Consider the following 17,687-nt stretch of genomic DNA (forward strand, 5'->3'; position numbering starts at 1 on the left):
GGAAGTATATTTTGTCTTTTTATTTGTTTTTAAAACCATTTTTGTACAATATATAATTAACTTGCAAAATGCATTATTTGTGCATAATTGTCCAGAAAATACATACACAAATTGTGAAATACAAATTAAGAACTGAAATCAAACAAGAGGAAAACATAATTAAAATGTGAATATTTTTCATCATTTTATTTAGTGTATTGTCTCATTTAACGATATTTATCATGTTTATGCATATAGATTGAAGATTAAAGGAAACTGATGACAATCTTGAGTTTTCAACAGGTGTTCACTATTCGGTACAATAATTTTATATTCTGGTGCGTGTAATTGATGAAGGTGTTAATGGATGTTATTGTTGCAATAAAACAAAGGACATGCACCTAGTTAATCTCATTTGTTGCTCTTAATTGTGTATTACCTTAGAGTGAAGCCACAGCTAATGTTGGTCCTATCAGGAAAAATTAATTGTACAGTTAGGAAGGAAATAATATTTCATGTTTTTGTTTTATTAAATCCTTCAAAAAGAAGGTGACACAAATCTTTGTTTTTATTTTCATTTTATAGCGTTTTCATTTCCTTTGCTCTTACACATGTTTAATTTCTACATCTATCAATATGATAATAAAAAGTACACAATCTCTTCATCGAATTTTTTTTATTTCTTCATCTTTCAATATAATCCTAAAAAATATTTTAATGTATGTGATAACAAAATGTATTCTTGTCGCTAAATAGCTTCTTGTTGCTTTTTGTCACTTATTATTTTTCTTCTTGTCGCTTCTTGACGCTTTTTGTCGCTAATTAGTGAGACCCCTCATGCGTGTAGTTTTCCTGATTTCAAGGGGTATCAGATTGAGTGATTCCCCGCTTCATTGATTAATTTGAAACTCATGGGATTCTTTCTATGTCTGTCTGCATATGGAGGGCTATTGTTGTTGCATAATTTTAAATCACATGCATAATTTAAATTATGTTTCATCGTGAAAATTACCTATAACACCCCTTCAGCAGAAATGGAATCTTCCATGTTATCGTTTCGAGTTGTCTCCCTTTTCGTAGTATTCGTCAAGAAGAATTAACTCGTTAATGCCGGTAAACGTCGTATTATATAAGAACGATCTCAATGTAAACAGAGGAGTGTGTACGGAAAGGAGTCATGCCCTCTGACCCAAAGGAACTTCAATAATTAAAGAGTAAGAAATGGGGTTCCTCCTAAACTGGTCCGCCGTTCTATATATAGCTTCGCACCGAAGGTCAGTGTAGCGATAAGTGAACACAATAGGGGGCCAGTTTAGGGTTCCTCCTAGAATTACGGTGATAAGATACGGAAGCAAGTTAACTTGTACTACTGGGAAGTCGTAACATTCAGAAAAATATATAAAAAATATGATGTTTTATGGGTTTCTGTTTGTAAACTTAATAGAAATAAAGTTGAATTACTTGAAATTTACACAGGAGTTAAATGAAAACTTAGACAAAAATAAAGAATGTTTTAAAGCATTAATGTTTTAACTGATCTTTCAAACTAGAACATAGGCGGATCCAGCCCCCCCTTTTTTTGTGGAAAAAATTTGGTTGATAATAAAGGGAATCATTGAAGCATGACTGGAGCGGGCCCCCTCTTAGGTCAGTCAGCGGGCTCCCCCTTAGGAAAAGTTCTGGATCCGCCACTGTAGAACTTAATCCAGAGGAAAGTTAAAACATTGCTTTAACTGTACCTTATTAAAATTGAACATGTTGAATATGTATATATCCAATTTAAGTTAATTAAAGCTGTAATCCATGATCACAAATTGAATGCTATGTTTGCAATTGTTGAAAGCCATGTGCTTTTTTTGCGGGGAAAATGCGGACCCCCTTAACAGGAATCAGTTAAATTTCATTGTTACATTTATTTATAGACAGTAAAAATAATTTTTGCAATCATTTTGACTAACTGCTAAGATTTAATTATTCATGAAAATTTTTCTTCGGGTGAAACTGTATATACCTTAATTATCTACATCTGCCACAGTATTTTCTATCCAATATACAAGGAACATAAGCTACAAATTGGTCATTGTACTTTCAAATTATATACATTTTACAGACTTAAGAGGTATTGTGTGAAAGTAACGTATATCATGTATATTCATCATTTAACACCTTTTGAATGCATTTAAATAAGTTGGTACGAGTTAGCAATGGTACGAGTTTGCATTGGTACAAGTTTTTTTTTAACGGTACGAGTTTACAATGGTACAGGATAACTATAATTCGATAAAACACAATAAGTACATGGCTCATACACTTGTAACGGGGATTGGCTATTCTTTAAGTTGAGTGACTATTCAGATTGTTACATTTTGCATGTGCAGTTGAATTAGTTTAGAGAATAATACTATCCAGCTGTACCAGGGTTACTGGCCAAAAATGCTTGAGACTCGCGCATGTTCATGCTTTTTTTGCAACAGTATTCTTGGATCTATTTCTTTCCTCTTTGATCTTTTGAATTTTGGCCAAATCTCATGCATTTGTTTAATGAAAATTTGGCAGAACTGCTATACATGTGTCAATGAAAACTATGGCAATCGTATCCCTCAGAGCATTCTGCTCTTTGATTTCTCAATGCAGGTCATGACCTGACTTTTCATTTTCAGAGGTTGACAGGTATGCTATAAACAGCATTTAATAGAGTAAGTTTACTAATAAGGCAGGACTATAAACAGCATTTAATAGAGTAAGTTTACTAATAAGGCAGGACTATAAACAGCATTTAATAGAGTAAGTTTACTAATAAGACAGGACTATAAACAGCATTTTATAGAGTAAGTTTACTAATAAGGCAGGACTATAAACAGCATTTAATAGAGTAAGTTTACTAATAAGGCAGGACTATAAACAGCATTTAATAGAGTAAGTTTACTAATAAGGCAGGACTATAAACAGCATTTAAAAGAGGCAGGACTATAAACAGCATTTAAAAGAGTAAGTTTACTTATAAGACTGGACTATAAACAGCATTTAAAAGAGTAAGTTTACTTATAAGACTGGACTATAAACAGCATTTAATAGAGTAAGTTTACTAATAAGGCAGGACTATAAACAGCATTTAATAGAGTAAGTTTACTAATAAGGCAGGACTATAAACAGCATTTAATAGAGTAAGTTTACTAATAAGACAGGACTATAAACAGCATTTAATAGAGTAAGTTTACTAATAAGACAGGACTATAAACAGCATTTAATAGAGTAAGTTTACTTATAAGACAGGACTATAAACAGCATTTAATAGAGTAAGTTTACTAATAAGGCAGGACTATAAACAGCATTTAATAGAGTAAGTTTACTAATAAGGCAGGACTATAAACAGCATTTAAAAGAGGCAGGACTATAAACAGCATTTAAAAGAGTAAGTTTACTTATAAGACTGGACTATAAACAGCATTTAATAGAGTAAGTTTACTAATAAGGCAGGACTATAAACAGCATTTAATAGAGTAAGTTTACTAATAAGGCAGGACTATAAACAGCATTTAATAGAGTAAGTTTACTAATAAGGCAGGACTATAAACAGCATTTAAAAGAGGCAGGACTATAAACAGCATTTAAAAGAGTAAGTTTACTTATAAGACTGGACTATAAACAGCATTTAATAGAGTAAGTTTACTTATAAGACTGGACTATAAACAGCATTTAATAGAGTAAGTTTACTAATAAGGCAGGACTATAAACAGCATTTAATAGAGTAAGTTTACTAATAAGGCAGGACTATAAACAGCATTTAATAGAGTAAGTTTACTAATAAGACAGGACTATAAACAGCATTTAATAGAGTAAGTTTACTAATAAGGCAGGACTATAAACAGCATTTAATATAGTAAGTTTACTAATAAGGCAGGACTATAAACAGCATTTAATAGAGTAAGTTTACTAATAAGGCAGGACTATAAACAGCATTTAATAGAGTAAGTTTACTAATAAGGCAGGACTATAAACAGCATTTAATAGAGTAAGTTTACTAATAAGGCAGGACTATAAACAGCATTTAATAGAGTAAGTTTACTAATAAGACAGGACTATAAACCATACCTGTCAACTCACCCGTTTTTTGCGGGTGACACCCGTTATTTTCACCTCTCACCCGGGGGTTTTTCTTTACCCGGCGGGTCCCGGGAATTTCTAACATTACCCGTTTCACCCGGATTTCTGACCGGAATTGTTTCCGGTATTTAGAAGTAATACGACCTTCGGTTTTATCGGTCTTTTTCAATGTAACCAAAAGTCAAAATGTAGGACTTGTTTACCTGAGCTACGTAACGATATTTTCAACAAGCTACAAGATGAGTTCAGTGACTATCAGTTGACTCCATTAGATGAACTTCCACTTTGCACTTCCCCTGAAACTGACATTGGTACATTTTGGGGAGAAATGTCCAAGTTGCATGACATTTTTCTAAACAAGCCAAGATTTTTTGTTTTGTCAAAACTTGCTAAAACATTACTGGTTTTGCCAAACAGCAATGCAGACAGTGAGAGGACATTTTCTTTAGTAAAGAAAATAGCTACAGAGTTTAGGGCTGATCTTAATAAGGATACACTGTGTGCTCTTCTTTCTTGTAAAATGAATACACATTTGCATTGCTATGAACTGAAACCAAGTGCAGTTCTTTTAAAGAATGCCAAGTCTGCTACTATGGAATATAACAATAGTCTGTTCTAACTGTTTTATATACATATTGACTATATAAATTATATGTAAACATATTTTTGATCTTCAATTGAGCCCGCAAAATGTCGTACGCGTTATGACCTGAGATTTTTTTTCTCAATGCAGGTCATGACCTGACTTTTCATTTTCAGAGGTTGACAGGTATGCTATAAACAGCATTTAATAGAGTAAGTTTACTAATAAGGCAGGACTATAAACAGCATTTAATAGAGTAAGTTTACTAATAAGGCAGGACTATAAACAGCATTTAATAGAGTAAGTTTACTAATAAGACAGGACTATAAACAGCATTTTATAGAGTAAGTTTACTAATAAGGCAGGACTATAAACAGCATTTAATAGAGTAAGTTTACTAATAAGGCAGGACTATAAACAGCATTTAATAGAGTAAGTTTACTAATAAGGCAGGACTATAAACAGCATTTAATAGAGTAAGTTTACTAATAAGACAGGACTATAAACAGCATTTAATAGAGTAAGTTTACTAATAAGGCAGGACTATAAACAGCATTTAATAGAGTAAGTTTACTAATAAGGCAGGACTATAAACAGCATTTAATAGAGTAAGTTTACTAATAAGGCAGGACTATAAACAGCATTTAAAAGAGTAAGTTTACTTATAAGGCAGGACTATAAACAGCATTTAATAGAGTAAGTTTACTTATAAGGCTGGACTATAAACAGCATTTAAAAGAGTAAGTTTACTTATAAGACTGGACTATAAACAGCATTTAAAAGAGTAAGTTTACTTATAAGACTGGACTATAAACAGCATTTAATAGAGTAAGTTTACTAATAAGGCAGGACTATAAACAGCATTTAATAGAGTAAGTTTACTAATAAGGCAGGACTATAAACAGCATTTAATAGAGTAAGTTTACTAATAAGACAGGACTATAAACAGCATTTAATAGAGTAAGTTTACTAATAAGACAGGACTATAAACAGCATTTAATAGAGTAAGTTTACTTATAAGACAGGACTATAAACAGCATTTAATAGAGTAAGTTTACTAATAAGGCAGGACTATAAACAGCATTTAATAGAGTAAGTTTACTAATAAGGCAGGACTATAAACAGCATTTAAAAGAGGCAGGACTATAAACAGCATTTAAAAGAGTAAGTTTACTTATAAGACTGGACTATAAACAGCATTTAATAGAGTAAGTTTACTTATAAGACTGGACTATAAACAGCATTTAATAGAGTAAGTTTACTAATAAGGCAGGACTATAAACAGCATTTAATAGAGTAAGTTTACTAATAAGGCAGGACTATAAACAGCATTTAATAGAGTAAGTTTACTAATAAGACAGGACTATAAACAGCATTTAATAGAGTAAGTTTACTAATAAGGCAGGACTACAAACAGCATTTAATAGAGTAAGTTTACTAATAAGGCAGGACTATAAACAGCATTTAATAGAGTAAGTTTACTAATAAGGCAGGACTATAAACAGCATTTAATAGAGTAAGTTTACTAATAAGGCAGGACTATAAACAGCATTTAATAGAGTAAGTTTACTAATAAGGCAGGACTATAAACAGCATTTAATAGAGTAAGTTTACTAATAAGGCAGGACTATAAACAGCATTTAATAGAGTAAGTTTACTAATAAGGCAGGACTATAAACAGCATTTAATAGAGTAAGTTTACTAATAAGGCAGGACTATAAACAGCATTTAATAGAGTAAGTTTACTAATAAGGCAGGACTATAAACAGCATTTAATAGAGTAAGTTTACTAATAAGGCAGGACTATAAACAGCATTTAATAGAGTAAGTTTACTAATAAGGCAGGACTATAAACAGCATTTAATAGAGTAAGTTTACTAATAAGGCAGGACTATAAACAGCATTTAATAGAGTAAGTTTACTAATAAGACAGGACTATAAACAGCATTTAATAGAGTAAGTTTACTAATAAGGCAGGACTATAAACAGCATTTAATAGAGTAAGTTTACTAATAAGGCAGGACTATAAACAGCATTTAATAGAGTAAGTTTACTAATAAGGCAGGACTATAAACAGCATTTAATAGAGTAAGTTTACTAATAAGGCAGGACTATAAACAGCATTTAAAAGAGTAAGTTTACTTATAAGGCAGGACTATAAACAGCATTTAATAGAGTAAGTTTACTTATAAGACAGGACTATAAACAGCATTTAAAAGAGTAAGTTTACTTATAAGGCAGGACTATAAACAGCATTTAAAAGAGTAAGTTTACTAATAAGGCAGGACTATAAACAGCATTTAATAGAGTAAGTTTACTAATAAGGCAGGACTATAAACAGCATTTAATAGAGTAAGTTTACTAATAAGGCAGGACTATAAACAGCATTTAATAGAGTAAGTTTACTAATAAGGCAGGACTATAAACAGCATTTAATAGAGTAAGTTTACTAATAAGGCAGGACTATAAACAGCATTTAATAGAGTAAGTTTACTAATAAGACAGGACTATAAACAGCATTTAATAGAGTAAGTTTACTAATAAGGCAGAACTATAAACAGCATTTAATAGAGTAAGTTTACTAATAAGGCAGGACTATAAACAGCATTTAATAGAGTAAGTTTACTAATAAGGCAGGACTATAAACAGCATTTAATAGAGTAAGTTTACTAATAAGGCAGGACTATAAACAGCATTTAAAAGAGTAAGTTTACTTATAAGGCAGGACTATAAACAGCATTTAATAGAGTAAGTTTACTTATAAGACAGGACTATAAACAGCATTTAAAAGAGTAAGTTTACTTATAAGGCAGGACTATAAACAGCATTTAAAAGAGTAAGTTTACTAATAAGGCAGGACTATAAACAGCATTTAATAGAGTAAGTTTACTAATAAGGCAGGACTATAAACAGCATTTAATAGAGTAAGTTTACTAATAAGGCAGGACTATAAACAGCATTTAATAGAGTAAGTTTACTAATAAGGCAGGACTATAAACAGCATTTAATAGAGTAAGTTTACTAATAAGGCAGGACTATAAACAGCATTTAAAAGAGTAAGTTTACTTATAAGGCAGGACTATAAACAGCATTTAATAGAGTAAGTTTACTTATAAGACAGGACTATAAACAGCATTTAAAAGAGTAAGTTTACTTATAAGGCAGGACTATAAACAGCATTTAAAAGAGTAAGTTTACTTATAAGACTGGACTATAAACAGCATTTAATAGAGTAAGTTTACTTATAAGACAGGACTATAAACAGCATTTAAAAGAGTAAGTTTACTTATAAGACAGGACTATAAACAGCATTTAATAGAGTAAGTTTACTTATAAGACAGAACTATAAACAGCATTTAATAGAGTAAGTGTACTTATAAGACAGGACTATAAACAGCATTTAATAGAGTAAGTGTACTTATAAGACAGGACTATAAACAGCATTTAATAGAGTAAGTGTACTTATAAGACAGGACTATAAACAGCATTTAATAGAGTAAGTGTACTTATAAGACAGGACTATAAACAGCATTTAATAGAGTAAGTTTACTAATAAGGCAGGACTATAAACAGCATTTAATAGAGTAAGTTTACTAATAAGGCAGGACTATAAACAGCATTTAATAGAGTAAGTTTACTAATAAGGCAGGACTATAAACAGCATTTAATAGAGTAAGTTTACTAATAAGACAGGACTATAAACAGCATTTAATAGAGTAAGTGTACTTATAAGGCAGGACTATAAACAGCATTTAAAAGAGTAAGTTTACTAATAAGGCAGGACTATAAACAGCATTTAATAGAGTAAGTTTACTTATAAGACAGGACTATAAACAGCATTTAATAGAGTAAGTTTACTTATAAGACAGGACTATAAACAGCATTTAAAATTCTTTGTTTTTATATTCATTGTAAGGTTTGTTGTATTAACTTCAATGAAGACAGCAGATGTTAGACAAAAATAAATTTAAATGGGAATGGTTGGAAAATATTTAAAAAAAAAAAAAAAAAGAACAACCAATACACATTGCTGTATCATCTTGCTTGTTCTCCATGATTATTTGTTGATTGTTTATCAGTGTAAAGATTTGTAAAGTTTGTCAACAAGACTTTTAAAGTCATAAGGAACCTCAAATTAAAAAAAATTATACATATGATATTTTTTAACTCACTGAATAGTTTTCATTATAAAACTTATGTACATATACTTTTTTCCGAAGAAAATTCTGTAATTAGAAGAAGTTTACTTTATTTTAATTGCTTCCTTCCTTCCAGGAAGCAATTTCACGACATATTTTCTGTATGCAACGTTACCTCAGTGTGACCCATCTCGTAAAAATCCAGTGATCGCAATATGCATGTGTGTCCTTAGATTAAACTATTATTTGATTGTACATGTTAAACACAGTTAATATCCATGCTTTGTTTGTTGATTGTTGACAAACGGTTGACAATCGTTAAACTTCGGCTTGAAAACAGGAACTTTAATTACCTGCCATATATTCACAACAACACTGACCAATTGAAAAAAAAAATGATGATTATACGAATTATACAACAACCCGACCAAATTTTGTGACTGTTTTCTGTGTTTTTCAATATCATGAAATGTAAAATGATACTAAAATCCCTATTATAAGTATAAATTCTTGAGTGTTCAGGAACTGGTAATCAACACAAGAACTTTTACTTTCTGTTAATAAAATGTCTGCTATTTTTATTTCAGTTGGGTGGTTTACAGTTTGATAAAGAGTTACGGGCATTAGTTGGATACCTCTCCACTGTTACAACATGGACCATTAGGGATAAATTTGCACGACTTACACAAATGGCTACAATTCTAAATCTGGAAAAGGTAAGCACTATATAGATTGTTACTGCAGTTCAAAAGTTTTTATTTTTTATCGTATGAGTTAAGGTTCATTACAATTGAATATAAGTATTGACCTGCAGTGGTACCATAGTAAAATATGATTACTTTATCAAGTAAATATAATCATCATAGATACCAGCACTAAATTCTGTATATTAGCCAGATGCGCATTTCATCAACAAAAGACTCATCAGTGACGCTCGAATCCAAAAAAGTTTAAAAGGCCAAATAAAGGACGAAGTAATAGTAAAATTTCACTTTAAGTGTATAAATTTTGCTTACATTAACAAGATCACATCAGCATTTTAACATGAAGATAACAGCTCACTGCTTCATTCATACAATTGATTTATGAAATAAATAATGAAATCTACTGAGAAGTTACCTATCTAATGCATTGTAAAGGTATCTAAAATATATAAGCTTATTACATAAATAGTTCAGATTTTTCTGGTAAAAGGGAGATAACCTAGTTTATACTGTATTCTTTTATCTATTTGAAGTGAATTATACACATAAAGCATACTGCATTGAGTATGTAGGTAAAGGTAATATCTTTGGCTTGCTTGCTTGTTAGCTGAACCATGAAGTCATCATAAAGTTAACTATACTACCCTTCTTTTGGAATAGTCTTGTCCAATAGACAGATAGATATGTTATCTGTTGGACTAGTCTACTCTTAAAGGAGGATAGTAGTTCTAACCTAATAATAACTTCACGGTTCAGCTAGCAAGCAAGCTAACCAAGATTTAACTGTACCTTCACACTCAAGGCATTTTGCTATAATACCCTAATATGTTAAGTGTAAGTAATGTGTTTCTGGAGGCCAAGGGTTATTATTAAAACTCACATAATATGGTTATGTATTCATATGACCATAAGTTTGAACTAATTAGTAAATAAATAGTACACTCAGTGGTTCAAATGAATATTACCTAAAGCTACAGTTCTACAGTTCTGGATTTAAAGTTTTAATTACGTATTAGCCACTTCTCCTTTAATTCATAAGTTACATTCAACTTTATAACAGGTAACAGAGATATTAGATTATTGGGGACCCAACTCTGGACCCTTAACATGGAGACTTACACCAACAGAAGTACGACATGTTTTAGGATTGAGGTAAACAATTTTAATAATTTGATTATTGTTAATTGAATTTAACTCAGCAATATTTTGATTGCATTGTTGTAAGACAATATGAAGTATTGAATTCATGGATATAATCTGAAATTGTCCTTTGGAGAAAAAATAGGTTACAATTTGAACTAGATAATGCAGAAAGGAACTTGTATGTGATCTTTAGCTAGGTGAGGATAAGAGAATGGTGTACATGACACCCAAACCCAACATTATACTAGCCTTTTATTGCTTTTTTTATCTGACATGTTCATGACAAATTTCACTTTTTTAAAATGTGTTTTTACAATTTGATTTGTGGTTATATTATTTACTTTGCTACTACCATTGAAGTTACATTACTATCTTTTTCTACTTACAGAGTGGACTTTAGAAGTGATGAAATCAAGAAATTAAAGTTGTGAGAAATTAGTGACACGGTTTTAATAATGTGATGTTATGATTGTACAATGTTTGTGGGACGATATTGTAATTGGAGCTATATCATTATTTATTTTTTCATACTATAATAAATATAGATTTTTGTTATAAAAAATAATTTTAATGTGAATGTGGTTATCTATGCAGTGTATTTATTTATTTATTATTGTCATCAGGAATAAATCTGTATTTACTCTGCTGTTAAAAATTAAGCTTTGTTGATTCATAAAGTGTAAACAACAAGAAACACAATAAAGAAAAAAAAATCAGCAATGATCAGGATCTTTAAAGCAAATCATGAAACATAACATTGAAATCCAGTTTCCTACTGAAGTATTTCAATACATACAGTTCTATAGTCTTGTATTGTATACATTTCTGAAATGTATGCACCAAATCCACTTTTATGGCAAGAAAATTATGAAAATTGCATTGTTTTGTAAATGGAGATTTGTTTAGTTAGTTAAAAGCAAAGATTGTCTGCAGTATTATGGAGAAAAAATCTTTTACTTTAAAAAAAAAATCATATTTTATGTACGATTTCTAAGTGTAAAACTAACTATAAATCTGTAGTCTTATTAAGAAATTGTCTTGTTTTTTTTACGGGGTCCTATCGATCAGTCTTTAGTTTTACTTTGTAGTGTTTTGTGGCCAAGGTATTGATGGTTTTTCTTTGACTAATGATTTTATTGTCCCTAGGTATCTTCTACCTCTATTCTCCACTCTGTCAGAAACAATCGAATTTGTACAAGAAAAGCAAACTATTAATGTAGTACTGACTTAATGTGCACCCTTGCATGGTGGATAAATAGTTTGTGGTTGTTAATCCACTGAATGAGATACCAATTGAAGTGATATTAGATATTGTTATGTTTCCAATTTGTTGTAAGTTTATGTCAAATTATTTTATAAATTATGAGTTGCTTTGTGTATGTATGATTGATTGTTTGTGGTATCTTAAGTCCAGTGGCAAATATTTCATTTCATACACAAGTTAAACCAATTACTAAAACACTAGTTGCTTTGTTAAACAAAGTATAAAGAATGAAAGAAGTGTGTGATTAAGGGAATTGATTTATTGTTTACATTAATGAGAAAAATGTGTGATTGAGGGATATGATTAATTGTTTACATTATTGAGAGAAGTGTGTTGTGTGAGTGATATAATGCATTAAATGTTTTCATTAAATGAAATGTGTTCTGTGATATAGTGTGTTTATAGTGCAATTATATATAATGTAAAATGATTACAGGTTTAACATTCTCTTAATAGATCTCATTACTTTTAGGACAAGGAAAAATATTAATTAATTGTCCACAATCATGACGAAACAGGGTTGGCAAAGTATTACCCGCCCGGGAATTCCCGGGTGGGAAAACCCGGGTTTTCCCGGGCTGGGCAATACTGCCAGAAATTGGTTAAAGTGGGCAATACTGGGCAATATGATTTTCTATGCTTATTTTAACACTAAATAGTAAAGACTTGGTACAGTTTCATAGTATAATAGCTAAATATGTACTTTTTATACAGATAACCATTGGCAGTCATTTCTAGAAGATTGAAATGTCAATTTCATTCTCTTCTCTATAAATTCTATATGTAGGCAGAACAGAAGATTTGTACATTTAAAGACACCTTTTTAATTACCAAACATTGTTTAAATAATCCAAACCTTGAAACATACATTTTATTACAGTGTTTAAGTGACTTGTTAATTTTATTTGTCATAGTCATATTGCTAAATAAACACCCTAAGGGGTCATGCCAATAAAACTTATAGGATTGTAAGGGCTGATTATTCTTACATAAACAAATCTGTGTTCTAATCGGAATAATTACTAATTAATTAGTGACATTATTTAAATGTAATTTTTCTTACAAGTAATTGTTAATTCTTAATAGGAGTTATACTTATATGAAAAAAAAATAATTTTGCATTATATTTACAGTTTGCTCATCTAGACAAATGCTAAACAAACAAAATAGGGTATAAATATCTTATTAAATGTATTAAATTTGTGTTTATCACTGAATCCTCTTTAAAATTCAGACAAGTATTTTATTTTCCCCAGTATTGCCCAATATTACCCACTAAAACCCAGTAAAACCCGGGTTTTCCCAGTATTTCCCACTGGGCTGGGCAATACTCATAAAACCCGGGTTTTTGCCAACCCTGTGACGAAAGAAACATTCAAGATAGCTATCCCACATCTTTTGGAGAGGGACAAGTTATCAAATAATTATTAAGGGTTTTTTTTAAATTTTGAAACGTGTCATGAAACAATAAGCTCCATAGATAATTTTTATACGACCGCAAATTTTGAAAAAAATTTCGTCGTATATTGCTATCACGTTGGCGTCGTCGTCGTCGTCCGAATACTTTTAGTTTTCGCACTCTAACTTTAGTAAAAGTGAATAGAAATCTATGAAATTTTAACACAAGGTTTATGACCATAAAAGGAAGGCTGGTATTGATTTTGGGAGTTTTGGTCCCAACATTTTAGGAATTAGGGGCCAAAAAGGGCCCAAATAAGCATTTTCTTGGTTTTCGCACTATAACTTTAGTTTAAGTTAATAGAAATCTATGAAATTTTGACACAAAGTTTATGACCACAAAAGAAAGGTTGGGATTGATTTTGGGAGTTTTGGTTTCAACAGTTTAGGAATTAGGGGCCAAAAAAGGGCCAAAATAAGCATTATTCTTGGTTTTCGCACAATAACTTTAGTTAAAGTAAATAGAAATCAATGAAATTTAAACACAATGTTTATGACCACAAAAGGAAGGTTAGTATTGATTTTGGGAGTTTCGGTCCCAACAGTTTAGGAATTAGGGGCCAAAAAGGGACCCAAATAAGCATTTTTCTTGGTTTTCACACCATAGCGTTAGTATAAGTAAATAGAAATCTATGAAATTTTAACACAAGGTTTTTGACTATGAAAGGAAGGTTGGTATTAATTTTGGGAGTTTTGGTCCCAACAGTTAAGGAAAAAGGGGCCCAAAGGGTTCAAAATTAAACTTAGTTTGATTTCATCAAAATTGAATAATTGGGGTTCTTTAATATGCCGAATCTAACAGTGTAAGTAGATTCTTAATTTTTGGTCTCGTATTCAAATTGGTCTACATTAAGGTCCAAAGGGTCCAAAATTAAACTTAGTTTGATTTTAACAAAAATTGAAACCTTCGGGTTCTTTGATATGCTGAATCTAAAAATGTACTTAGATTTTTGATTATTGGCCCAGTTTTCAAGTTGGCCCAAATCGAGGTCCAAAATTAAACATTGTTTGATTTCATCAAAAATTGAATAATTGGGGTTCTTTGATATGCCAAATCTAACTGTGTATGTAGATTCCTCATTTTTGGTCTTGTTTTCAAATTGGTCTACATTAAAGTCCAAAGGGTCCAAAATTAAACTTAGTTTGATTTTAACAAAAATTGAAATCTTGGGGTTCTTTGATATGCTGAATCCAAACATGTACTTAGATTTTTTATTATGGGCCCAGTTTTCAAGTTGGTCCAAATCAGGATCTAAAATTATTATATTAAGTATTGTGCAATAGCAAGTCTTTTCAATTGCACAGTATTGTGCAATGGCAAGAAATATCTAATTTCACAATATTGTGAAATAGCAAATTTTTTTTTAATTAAGAATTATCTTTCTTTGTCCAGTATAGTAAGCAAGAAATATCTGCAAGAATTTTTTTTAATTGGAGTTATCTTTCTTTGTCCAGAATCAACTTAAATCTTTGTTATATACAATATACAATGTATATTCACTTTTTACTACCAACTGATAAATTTAAATAATCTTTACCATTCAGTGATAACAAGCAGTTTTTTTACATCTTAATATTTTATGATGTATTTAAATGAGTAGTAATTGTTGCAAACTCCATTAGAATATTTTAATTGAAATTAGTTTTGGAATAAGGGAAAGGGGGATGTGATTAAAAAATTGGGTTCAATTTTTCTCATTTGAAATTTCATAAATAAAAAGAAAATTTCTTCAAACATTTTTTTGAGAGGATTAATATTCAACAGCATAGTGAATTGCTCTAAGAGAAAACAAAAATTTTAAGTTCATTTGAATACATTCATTCTGTGTCAGAAACCTACGCTGTGTCAACTATTTAATCACAATCCAAATTTAGAGCGGAATCCAGCTTGAATGTTGTGTCCATACTTGCCCCAACCGTTCAGGGTTCAACCTCTGCGGTCGTATAAAGCTACGCCCTGCAGGGCATCTGGTTTATCCTTGTAGCCATTGAGAGGGTTTGGTTCATCTCATACAATTATAAGATAAATGTTGCCATATAAATGAGGTATCAATTGACAAATACATGGTCAATCAACCCAGTGTTTTTATGCTTTATACTTCTAAACCACGAAGATTTTTAAACTTTTACATCAAAATTAAACTCAAGATCAGTTATCAATTTAAATGTTGTCTTTTTTTTTTAAATAGTGTTTTAATATGGTTATTCTGTTTGATGATCCAGGCCTGCACAAAAATGCAGACAGTTTGAATATAGTTGAAAAAAAATGTTGAAATTTATTAACAAAAACTTATCCTATTTAAATTCAGAAAAAACAACAAAAAGACTTGCCTAACAAGTACTTAGTTGCTTTTAAAACCAATGTTTAATTACCATATCAAGTGTTATGATTATCACACATGTGTTGGTTCAAGCAAAATATTATTTTGAAAGGTAATTATTCGTCAAGGGATGACATCATACAGTTAATTTTGTTGTCTATTCTAGGTGATAAATTATCATATTTACATAACCATGTCATTATTATACAGTGCTATACCTGTTACCTTGTATTTTCTATTTTATAGTATACAGTAAGTTTGAATGGATATTGTTGTTATCTTTTATTATGGACCATTGCAAGTGTAAATAATGTAATCCTTTCAGAGGGATAATAAAATATTAAGTTCTACACTTTTTCAATTTTATGCCTCAAGTGTTGATAATATCTAAGCTTTGTTGATTTATACAGGATGGTAATGAATAGATATACCAGTTCTAGGAATTTCACTTTTTTATGCCCTATTTATGGGCATTATGTTTTCTGGTCTGTGTGTCCGTAACTCCATACGTCCTTCCTTCTGTCCCGCTTAGGTTAAAGTTTTTGGTCATGGTAGTTTTTGATAAACTTGAAACTTAGTATGTACACATGTTGCTTTTGGTATGATCTTTCTAATTTTAATACCTTATTAGAGTTTTTACCCCATTTTCACAGTACACTAATCATTGAAAATGATAGTGCGGATTAGGCATCCATGTACTATGGACACTTTCTTGTTAAAAGTAACTTCTTATAGTAAAATATCTTGTTATGCATAATGTATATTCACAATAAATTTTAAATCCATTACAATAGTGACATGGACTATAATTTGCAACTAAATGGAATGATTTATTCCCATTTATATTGGGCCACATTTCATTATCAACCTGATCTTTTCATCCCCTAAAATTTCAGTCACACTTTTATCAGCAACTACTGAACTGTACATCATTTTTAGCTCACCTGACCCATTTCCATTCTCAATTTTATGATTCATTTTACAGCCAATTGCGTTGAGTATGTAGGTAAAGGTAATATCTTTGGTTAGATGCTTGCTAACTGAACCGTGAAGTCATAAGTTGAGGTATATTATCTTCCTACAACAGATGGATTGGTTATCTGGCGGACTAGTTTACTCTTTTGATTTCAAATATTTTGGCCACGAGCATCACTGAAGAGACATGTATTGTCGAAATGCGCATCTGGTGCAAGAAAATTGGTACTGTTAATTTTATTAAAGGAGGGTAGTTTACCTAACCAAATAATGACTTCAAAATTCACATAGCAAGCAAGCTAACCAAAGATATTACCTTTGCCTACACACTGTAAAATGAATCATAAAATTGAGAATGGAAATGGGGAATGTATGAAAGAGACAACAACCCGACCATAGAAAAAAAAAACAGTGGAAGGTCACCAACAGGTCTTAAATGTAACAAGAAATTCCCGCAACCATAGGTTTCCTTCAGCTGGCCCCTAAACAAATATATACTAGTTCAGTGATAATGAACGCCATACTAATTCCCAAATTGTACACAAGAAACTAAAATTAAAATTATACAAGACTAACAAAGACCAGAGGCTCCTGACTTGGGACAGGTGCAAAAATGCGGCGGGGTTTAACATGTTTATGAGATCTCAACCCTCCCCCTATACCTCTAGCCAATGTAGAAAAGTCAACACATAACAATACATACATTTAAAATTCAATTCAAGAGAAGTCCAAGTCTGATGTCAGAAGATGTAACCAAAGAAAATAAACAAAATGACAATTATACATAAATAACAACAGACTACTTACTAGCAGTTAACTGACATGCCAGCTCCAAACTTCAATTTAACTGATTGAAAGATTAAATGATTTCATCAAATGAATATCAGGCACAATCCTTCCTGTTAGGGGTTTAGAATCTTACCATTATAATATATATGAGAAGAACATAACATGAGAAGAACATAACCCAGTTTACAGAACACTCCAATGTACAATCTGAACCCTCCTGAACGAGTT

General features: G+C 30.8%; 1 protein-coding gene across 1 annotated transcript in view; it reads left to right on the forward strand.

Moving 5' to 3' along the window:
• LOC134720615 (conserved oligomeric Golgi complex subunit 4-like) overlaps positions 1-11,174 on the forward strand; it is a 33,964-nt gene extending 22,790 nt beyond the window's left edge. Inside the window, exons 20-22 of the mRNA XM_063582972.1 lie at positions 9,393-9,521; positions 10,570-10,661; positions 11,041-11,174. Coding sequence (XP_063439042.1) covers positions 9,393-9,521; positions 10,570-10,661; positions 11,041-11,083 — 264 coding nt within the window. The 3' untranslated portion in view covers positions 11,084-11,174. The remainder of the gene's footprint in view (positions 1-9,392; positions 9,522-10,569; positions 10,662-11,040) is intronic.
• Positions 11,175-17,687: the final 6,513 nt, after the last annotated feature.

Source organism: Mytilus trossulus, chromosome 6 (genome assembly GCF_036588685.1).
Source record: "Mytilus trossulus isolate FHL-02 chromosome 6, PNRI_Mtr1.1.1.hap1, whole genome shotgun sequence".
NCBI lineage: Eukaryota > Metazoa > Mollusca > Bivalvia > Mytilida > Mytilidae > Mytilus > Mytilus trossulus.